This window comes from Bos taurus, chromosome 25 (genome assembly GCF_002263795.3).
Source record: "Bos taurus isolate L1 Dominette 01449 registration number 42190680 breed Hereford chromosome 25, ARS-UCD2.0, whole genome shotgun sequence".
NCBI lineage: Eukaryota > Metazoa > Chordata > Mammalia > Artiodactyla > Bovidae > Bos > Bos taurus.
Window position 1 is genome coordinate 19,831,348 of NC_037352.1, and position 9,903 is coordinate 19,841,250.

At 47.8% G+C, this 9,903-nt stretch overlaps 1 protein-coding gene across 3 annotated transcripts in view; it reads left to right on the top strand.

The window, feature by feature from the left end:
• The window catches only part of VWA3A (von Willebrand factor A domain containing 3A), a 58,267-nt gene extending 50,727 nt beyond the window's left edge, over positions 1-7,540 (top strand). For 2 of the 3 annotated variants that reach the window (XM_059881560.1, XM_015460347.3), the window contains 2 exons: positions 2,198-2,342; positions 3,302-3,744. In XM_059881560.1, the coding sequence (XP_059737543.1) occupies positions 2,198-2,342; positions 3,302-3,488 (332 nt within the window). In that variant the 3' untranslated portion in view covers positions 3,489-3,744. Of the gene's footprint in view, positions 1-2,197; positions 2,343-3,301; positions 3,745-3,858; positions 4,011-4,761; positions 4,886-6,140; positions 6,239-6,388; positions 6,455-6,541 lie in introns of those variants that run through there. The other variant, XM_010819358.4, reaches the window with a different exon arrangement.
• The last annotated feature ends 2,363 nt before the right edge of the window (positions 7,541-9,903 follow it).

Genomic DNA, 9,903 nt, shown 5'->3' on the forward strand with positions numbered 1-9,903 from the left:
TCCTGGGACAATATGAGGAAGCATCCCAGTGTGGGCCGCTTGGGCTCCTGTGCAGATTCATTAAGTCCAGTCCTCTGCAGTAGAACCTGGTATAATCAGTCCTTGGTCTGCCACAGCTCTCCAAAGCCTCTGGAGGGGGCTGCAAAGTCCCAGATGCAGCTGTCAAGTCAGAGGCTGAGGTGGGGCAACAATGAGATTGTGTGCGCTCCCTACTCCGACACACACTTCCTGCCGGGAGAGTGTGAAGGCCAGCTGTGCAGTCGCTCCTGGTGTAGTACGACTTGCACCTCCACATCACACGCAGCTACACACCCAACACCATCTAACACCTCAAAACATACCCAGAGGACACTGCGCTGATTCACTCATTCATTATTCAGCAAAGAGTGTCGTTCTCCCGCTCAGTGCTGGGGCGGTGGTAGAGGAAACACCCCACGTGGTCCCCGAGCTCATGGAGCATATGGTCCAGAGGAGAAGGATGTTACCCAAAGAACAGCAGTGATGAGTGTAAGGTGGAGACAGGCGTGGTGCAGGGAGAGGGGGCAGTGGGCCTGCACAGGGACATCATGAAGGGCTTCCCTGAGGAGGTGATCTGAAGGATGGACATCATCTGAGCAAAGAGAAGAAAGACTCTCAGGACGTGGCTGAGCTGCTCAACAGGGGACCAGGCTGAGTACAAAGACTGAAAGGAAGCTGGATTGGCTGAGAGTAAAGGGTGCATCCATCCCGAGAAGATGAAGCCATGGCCCAGATTTTATCTTAAGAGCAATGGGAAGACACTGAGGTTTTAAATAAGGGAAATGTGATCAAGTTACAACCAATCTCTTTGGTTGCTGTGTGGACAGCAATTGTTGAGGGGATGGAGTGCAATCAGGGGAACCTAGTAGGAATCCAGGGGATAAGAATAGGATAACTGGGAAGGTTAGTGATGATGGAGACAGACGAAGAAAGCAGAGTTAGATTAGGGAGACAATCGCAGAGCTCAGTGGCTTGCAGGGTGTTCTCTTCCGCTGTCTGGTTCCCAGGGTGGATCGGCTGGCCTTTTGTGTGGGAGGCCCCCAGACAGCTGGCTAGCTGTCCTCACAGAACATCCCCCATGCTTTAGGATGGCTCCCCTCCTGTCCTCATGTGGCCATGAGGATGGCCAGAGAATATCCCACGTGAGTCCTGGAAGATTCCTGGGTGGTGGGTCCAGCCAGCTCAGGCCGCCTTTTCCTGGAGAGCAGTGAGCCCATTTTACAGCAGGTTTCTGTTTTTTCTACTCCTGCCTCCAGTGAGATCTGAGGTGTGATTCAGGAATGCTTGACACACCATCTTCTGCTCTTTGGCTTCCTCCGTGTTACTTCCATTTAGCCTTGGGGCACCAGAAGGGCTGGGGCTAGCTGTTGCCTTAAAATGTAGATCAGAGGACCTGGATGTGAATCTCAGCTTCACTGCCAGGCTGTGTGACCGTGGGCAAGTCACTGACCCTCTCTGTTTCCCCTTGGGATAATTCCCAAATCCTATACCAGCCTCTCCAGCTTTCTCTCTGTCCCACACGCATGGCATATTCTTCTCCCACTCAGAGCTTTTCTCAGTCTGTCTGCTCCGCACTTACCTTCTCTCCTTGGCCACTGCTCCTCATCCTTCAGCCGTAGATTGTCTGCTCCCCACCCCACATCCATCAGTTTCAGATTCTCCCCAGTGTGTATGCCTGTAAGTTTGTCAGAACCGTCAGCAGAGTGGTAGCTGTTAGTATAACATCTGTTTTCCTTTACGGACTGGCAGCTCCGTGAGGGCAGGGACCCTTCCTCATCTCCACTGCACTTTGCTCAGTGCCGGGCACACAGTGGATGCCCACTTGATTTCTATTGACCAACGTGCAGACCCTGTGTTCTGTAACATTGCTTCCAGCCCCAAACTGTGCTGTGACATCACTTAACTCAATCACCTAACATTAGAGGTGAGGAAGCTCAAGCCCAGGGAGGTTATAATCAGGTAATCTCTGGCAAAGTCACAGAGGAAACCTTGACCTCCCAAAGCCCAGGCCACCGACCTGCTCTGCCTTTGAATGATGACCACTCTAGCAACACCACAGAGGCTATCTCCCCCTGGGTTCACATCCGATTAGGTGGTGGGTGTGGTATATTTGATAGCTGCAGTGGGAAAAACCACCCTCGCTCCTCCCTGGCCTCTGCCCCCACCCACCCTGGAGCAGGCAGCCGCCGACTGTTCGGTGTCATTTTGGAGAGCAAAGTGTGCATCCTGCTGGACACGTCGGGATCCATGGGCCCCTACCTGCAGCAGGTGAAGACGGAGCTTACCCTGCTGATATGGGAACAGCTGCGGAAGCACTGTGACAGGTAAGAGGCAGGGGTGCGGGTGGATGTGGGCAGGAAGATCCAAGCGATAGTTCTGGATGCTTCCCTGGCCAAGACCACTCCCTCCTCATGCTTCCAAAGGGCCTGGAGGGTTCCTAACTGCTCAGCTGAATAGCGGGAAGGAACACTGCCTTCTACTGTAGAAGTAAAGTGGTTTTTAGAAATCCGTCTCAGGCCCAGTGACAATTGCAAGCAGATCAGAGGAACCACCAGGTCGCCTTGGATTGTGGATTTTTCAAGAGGAGGTTTTGGCGTGGTTGGTTCTCTCTACCCAGAAGGGTTGACCCCGGAGGGACAGCTGGAAACTCAGACCCCAGGCTGGGACTCGTTCTTGCCTTAATATTAAAATGAGCAGGCATTTATAGAGCTGTTTCCTGTGCCAAGCACTTTGCATGCATGAGGTCATTCAGCCTGCACCATGATCCTGTTATTATCCTCATTCTTCAGAAAAGGAAACAAGGGCTTAGAGATTAAGGCATTTGCCCAAGGTCATATAACCAGTAAGTAGCAATTACTGAGTGCGGATTTAAATCTGTCTGCATCTAGAATTTTCACCGTGTACCTTCTCAAACTTGGTTGGTCTGCAGGGGGCCCAGGGCTTGCTGTAGGGTCTTCAGGGATAAGCATGTGTCCTCATGGAAGTTACTCCCGCAAGATCAAAACAGACTGCGTGCATGCTCAGTCGTGTCTGACTTTGTGACCCTATGCACTGTAGCCTGCCAGGCTCCTCTGTCTCTGGAGTTTTTCAAGCAAAAATACTGGAGCGGGTTGCCATTTCCTCCTCCAGAGAATCTTTTTGACCCAGCGATTGAACCTACGTCTCCTGCATTGCAGGTGGATTTACCACTGAGCCATCAGTGAAGCCCTCAGTATAGACTGGCACATGCTAAAAAATCTCTTTTTCCTCTCTCCACCCCTCACTTTTTCTCCCTGCTCCCCAGTTTTAACCTGCTCAGCTTTGCAGAGGGCCTACAGCCGTGGCAGGACACTCTGGTGGAGACCACAGACGCAGCTTGTCACAAGGCCATGCAGTGGGTGACCTGCCTGCAAGCTCAGGGGAGCACCTCAGTCTTGCAAGCACTCCTGGCAAGTTCCACCACCAAGCCCAACCCAGAAATACTGTCCTAACTCCTAATCCTGACATTGCATGATGCTTTAGAGTTTACAGAGAGCACTTTAGAATTTACTAAGTGTTCAATCATTGCATCTTTCCAACAATCCAGTGAGAATGAGTTTCTCGAATTTCTGACTTTATAAATGACGACACAGAGGCTCAGAGAGGTTAAGTGACTTTCTTGGGGTTAACCAGCTCTGGAGTGAGCTGAACTCTTTTTCCTAAACTTCAACAGCTTCCTGGTCTGTCATCAGGTGAAAGGGGAGGCTCACAGTCTTAATGACAAGTTGGTGGGATCCAAGCAGACTTGGGGACAGCAGGTCAGTGGTTTCTGCATCCTGGTTGGCCCCTCCTCTGAACCAGACCGCCTACGTGCTCTTTCAGAAAGCTTTCAGTTTTCCTGATGTAGAAGGACTATATCTCCTGACCGACGGGAAGCCAGACACAAGCTGTAGTCTTATTCTCAGTGAAGTCCAGAGACTCAAGGAGAAGAGAGACATCAAAGTGCACACCATCTCCCCGGACTGCTCTTGCAGGTGGGCAGTGAGGAGGCGGTCGAGTTGCACCACTTAGCTACCACCACGTGTCTGAGGGGCACGTGGCCGTGAGCTGAGCCATCCTGGGCCCAAGTCCCGTGGGTCAGCCACTAGGAGGCCCCTGGGCAGGCATTGCACCAGAGGGAGAATCCCACTGAAACCCTGCCTACCTGTCAGCAGGGCATCCCAACTTTCTCCAGTGTGGAAACAGACTTGTACCGGTTCCCAGTCACATGCTGTGTTCTCCCACTTTGTCTTTCTTGGGGGCACATTTGTGAATAGGGGAAAAAGTTTAAAGTAGCTATGGCTATTTCCATAAACAATCGCCATAGAAGAAAGAACATGTGTTAAACAAGAGAGATTCAGCTCCTTCTGAAAAAAAAAAATTTAATGTAATTGGCAAAGCTGTGATTACTTACATTCATATTTAATCTCTCTGTCCAAACCATGAGCTCCGTAAAAGGCACACTGTCTCCCTGCCAGGCCAGACACATAGTCGGCCCTGGATAAATTGAGGAATGGGGCCATGTGCTCAGAGGGCGAGCCTGACACGGTGAATACGATTCACACAGCAGCACCACTGCCACCCAAAAACCATCTGGGAGAGCGGGCTTGTGATCCTGACACGGTCTCAATGGCACACGGCCTCAGGGTCCAAGACCCATCACCCCACTGACGTGACTTCTCCAGGGGCTGGGGGCTCACAGAGAGCTCGGTGGGCCTGGCCCCAGCCCCCTGTTCCTCCCCACAGGACTGCGGCTAGCTTCTTGAGAGACCTGGCCGCCCTCACCAGGGGGCGCTATCACTGCCCTGTTGGTGAGGACTCCCTTCTCGAAATGCAGGGCCTGCTGACCAGGGGCTTCATCCACCAAAGGGTAGGTTGTAGAGCTGCTGGGTGAGTTCTGTTGAAACGGTGCAATAAATACAATGTCAACAGGTGTGGTTTTTTCTTCCTAACTAACAATTAGCTCTTTGTAAATTACCTCTTTTAATCCTACCAACCATTTTTGTACTCATTTAACAGATGAATGAACAGGCTCAGCCAGGTTTAGGAATACACCTAAAGTCAGAGTAAATGGTAAAGCTGGAGTCCAGACATCCATGCTCCTAAGTTCTATGCTTTAATTCCTGCACGTTTCTGTCTTCTCACCATAAATTCATTAAAGTACAGATATTCAAATGTGTGATCTGTTAAAAATAAATATAGTAAAGTCAAAGATTTTATCACATATATGGAATAAGATTTTACAACCTGCTAGAAAGATTATGTATCTATTCATACTTTCTAGGGATGTGCTGCTGTGAATTATAACATTTCCAGGCCAACAAATCCAGTAGAACAATCAACAAGAATTCTGGATTTTTTTTTTTTTTTAATTAAAGTTTACTGTCACAGGACTTGGCAAAATTTTTGAAGTTGAGTGCTTTGCATGATTTCTTTGTTTAAGTAACAGTTTTGGGGCAAATATTACTAATGATATAGAGGTCAGAACAAGTAAAAGTAATAAATATTCATCCATATCCTACACAGGAAAACACACTTGATGATATTGGGAAGGTTCTCTGTTTAATGCCTTATCAAATCAGATTCTTTGAATAGTTTCTGGGTGCAGAGTGGGACCTTTGCCCACTACTACTTCCAGGGAGAAGGAACACTTTCATCTCTCTTAGATTCTCTTATTAATTGTGAGAATTTTTATTTTTAAGGCTAAGCTCTGGAATTTCAATAGTTGACATAAGAAAAAGGTATGTCTGTGGAGCTGTTTTACTAAAAGAAATAGAGAAGAGGCTGGATAGGTTTTACTGATTGACAGTGAGATAAGGTGTATATACCACTTCTGTTCTACAGGGCAGAGCAGTGCTGACTTCAGTGAAGTCCAGGGCCCCTCTTGGTTTCCTCTGACTCTCAGACATCTTATTGCAAAGTGTCCCCTTTACAGAAAGACTGCCTTGACATATATTAAGCTCTCTGTCCCTGGAAACATGCAAGCTGAGGCCCACAAGATTTCCTGCACTGGGAGGAAGGTGGCACTGAGTTCACTCTAAAATTCTTCTCCTGAGATTTTGGATTTTCATGTCCCACCCAGTCATTTGATGGATCTAACTTCGGACTCGTTTCCCTCTTTCAAGGATCCTGCGCTGCCAGTATTTGAAGGAGATGATTTAAGGAGACTGGCGCAGGAGATCACCAAGGCCAGAGGCTTCCTCTGGCAGGCCCAATCCATCAGGTATGCCCTTCAAGCAGGCCCTCCCCCTGCCTCATAGCTCTAGCCCACCCAGACCCTGGGCACCACCCCAGTCATGACACCCTTGCTCCAAGAGTTCCTGCTTTCCGGGCCCAAAAATCTGGGCATCTTCCTTCATCTCCTGTTCACTAGGTCCCAACTCCAGAAGAAAAACAACCCAGAACCGAAGGTCACTCTTATTTAGAGAAGCATTCTCAGGTAAGGGGAGGGGACAAACCCTGTGCGGGCCAGGCAGCATGCTCTGCTTTGTGGGGAGGGATCAGAAACAAGGATTCCTCTACACAGAAAGGCCATCCTACAAAGAACCACATCTTGCTGTGAGCACAGGGTGCTCCGGAAAGCTGTAACCCCCAGATCAGCATCATCAGACACCAGGACTCCCTGGAAGCTGCAAGAGGAAAGCTGTCTATCCCTGGGTCCACCCTAATGTTCCTGCCTTGTCCCCAACAACCCTGTACTTCAGTCACAAGACTGTTCCTTGCCGGAAGTCCTGCACCAAGCCCCCTGTTTGGAGCATCCTTCTGCCACCCTCTGCCTGGTGACTCCTTCTCATGCATCAAGGCACAGTGCAAATGACATCAGATTCTCTGTGAAGATGCCCCTGGGATCTATCAAGAGCTGGGAGCCTCCAGCCTTCCCCCCAAAGCATTCTGCCCCCTCATCTCTCTTTATAGTGGTGGCACTTACTACACTTAGTATGCCACATCATGCTTCCTGGCTTCTTCGTCTCTTCTCCCTGAACATGAGCTCCCCCAGGACGAGGCTGGTGTCCTAACCATCTCTGGGTCCCCAGAACCTGCCACGTGGCAGACATGTGGTACACTGTGAGCTCGCAGCTTAGTTATGAGAGCCCCGCTCTGGAGACCGGCCAGATGGGATCGTTTCGGCCTCGATCCTCTTGCTCTGTGCTTTCCCACCACCTTAGTCCACGGGTGCAACACAGACTCAGCGTCAGCCCATCCTGGAGGAAGAAGAAATAAATGAGTCTCACCGCCACCCCAACCCCTGCTCAACCAAACTGGACTGCAGTCTGCTCTGGAGCCCAATCCAGAGCAAATGCTTGGCTCAAGCTTGTGAAAACTGGGCTAGATCTGCTGGGCCAGCCCCACTGTGTACACACGAAATGAATATGTCATGTATTACATCATTGGGGGTCATTTCTAAGACACGAAAAATTGCTTTTATTTAATTAATAGGATCAAAGCTACTTTTAAACTGATGTGATCATTACGGTGTGTGTCTGTGTGTAAATTTTTGGTGAGATAAACTTTATTAAAAGACTCATCTATGTTTTAACTTTTTTTTTTTACAAGAAAGTGGTTTATGAGCTTTTCTATGTAGCTATGTTTATTTTATCTGCATCTTTAAAAAAACTGTGATCATGGTCTTTCTAGTATTTTTTATACTTTTAGCTCTTATATCATGTAACACCTAACTTATTTTAGATATTGCAAACTTACATATTCAAATTGTGTGCAATTTTTATTTTTTCTATAAAATTAAAATCACACTTTAAAAAAAGACTCATCTCTAGATATATGAACTCCAAATCAATAAGATAAACATCTTAACTTTTTTTAATGGACAAAAGTTTCAAATATAAATGAAATTTATGTATATGAAAATAGGTATATATATAGGTGTTCAACAGCCTTATCTATCAGTGAAATGCAAAATAAAACTACAGTGAGAACCACCACAACACCCACTAGAATGGTTAAAAATAAAGACTGACAATATCAAGATAGGGAGCAACTGGAACTCTCACATGTTGCTGGGGTGGAAGTAGGGCAGTGTAAATTGATCCAAGCACTCTGGAAAACTGCTTGGCAATTTTTGCTAAAGTAAAACATATGGAATAAAGGAAATTTTACTAAAGTAAAACATATGGACTTCTCTGGTGATCCAACGGTTAAAAATCCTCCTGCCAAGGGAGGGGACACAGGTTCGATCTCTGGTCCAGGAAGATTCCACGTGCCACAGGGCAGCTAAGTCCATGCACCGCCACTGCTGAAACCCACGCCCTACAGCCCATGCCCCGCAGCAAGAGAAGGCCACCACAGTGAGAGAGTAGCCACTCCCAACTAGGGAGGAGCCCCTGCTCTTGGCAGCTAGAGAAGTCCTGCGGGTAGCAACAAAGGCCCAGTGCAGCCAAAAATAAATTAATTAGTTAAATAAAGTTTTTAAAAAGTATGCTTCCTCTCTGCCAGCAATTCCACTCCAAGAGAAACAAGTGCCCACATTTGACAAAAGACATATATAAGAATGCTTATAACATCTTTATTCATAAGAGTCAGAATGTGGAAACTAATTAAATGCCCATCAGTGGTAGAACGGACAAATAGATTGTGATACATATTTGCAGTGGAATACTACACATCAATGTAGAAAGAATGAACACCTATATTCAGCAAGCTTTTATGAACAAATTGGGCAAAAGAAACTGGACACAAAAGAGCACATACACTGTAATCCCATTTACATGAAGTTCAAGAATAGTCAAAACTGGGGGCTTCCCTGGTGGTCCTGGGGTTAAGACTCAATGCTTTCACTGCCGTGGGCCTGGGTTCAATCCCTGACTGGGGAGCTAGGATCCCACAAAGTGTGCAATGTACCAAAAAAAAAAAAAGGCAAAACTATTATTGGTGATAGAAGTCAGAGGTGATTACCTTGTGTGTGTTGGAGACACAGGGCTGTATCTCAGTCTGGGGGTGGCTACACTGATAAGTAAAAATTCATCAAAATGTTTAAAAACACAGTTTACTAAAACTTGACAAGCCATGCCTTTGGCTAGGCTCTGTACCGGCCCAGGGAGACAGCAGTGACTACAGTCCCTGCTGCCACAGTGGATATCAGTCTGGTCTCTGTCTTGGACCGCTGCCCTCCACATCATCCCCATCCGTGCGGAGAAAACAACCCGTGGTCACTGTATTATGTCACTCAGGCTGTTGAGACAAAATACCACAGACTGAGGGGCTGAAGTGTTGTCTCCAGCTCTGGAGGCTGGAAGTCCGAAATCAAGGTATCGTGCTCCCTCCAAAGGCACTGGGAAAGGCCTGGAACAAGCCTCTCTCCTGGCTTCTACCAGTTCCTTGCTTCTGGCAGCATGCTTCCAATCTTCCCACGATGCTCTCCTCGCGCACATGTCTGTGTCCAAATTTCCCCTTTTTACAAGGATGCCAGTCATACTGGGTTAGGGCCATACTCTAGTATGACCTCATCTTTAATTACATCTGCAATGACTCTTCCCAACTAAGGTCACATGCTGAGGCACTGGGGCTTGGGACTTCAAGGGTGGCACAGTTGGACTTAAGGGTGTTCAATTGATGAACTTGAGGGTGGCACAATTCAACTGTAACACCTGTTAACAGTTGCAAACTATGCTTTTCCTAATGAGACTACACTTAGGCCTGGAGAACAAGAGTCCTCTGGCCCTGCTGGTGGGAGAGGAAAGGCTGGTCTTTGCGAATGGAAGGACAGACCAGATGCATGGTTTGCAAAGCAGCAAATCACAGGTCTTGGGACTGAATCCCAACCTCTCATATTACAATGATAACAGCTACCATTGGTTGAGTGCTGACTGGGCAGGCATGATACTAGGCATTCTGTTATGGTACCTTGTTAGCCACAAAGTCTCACAACACCAC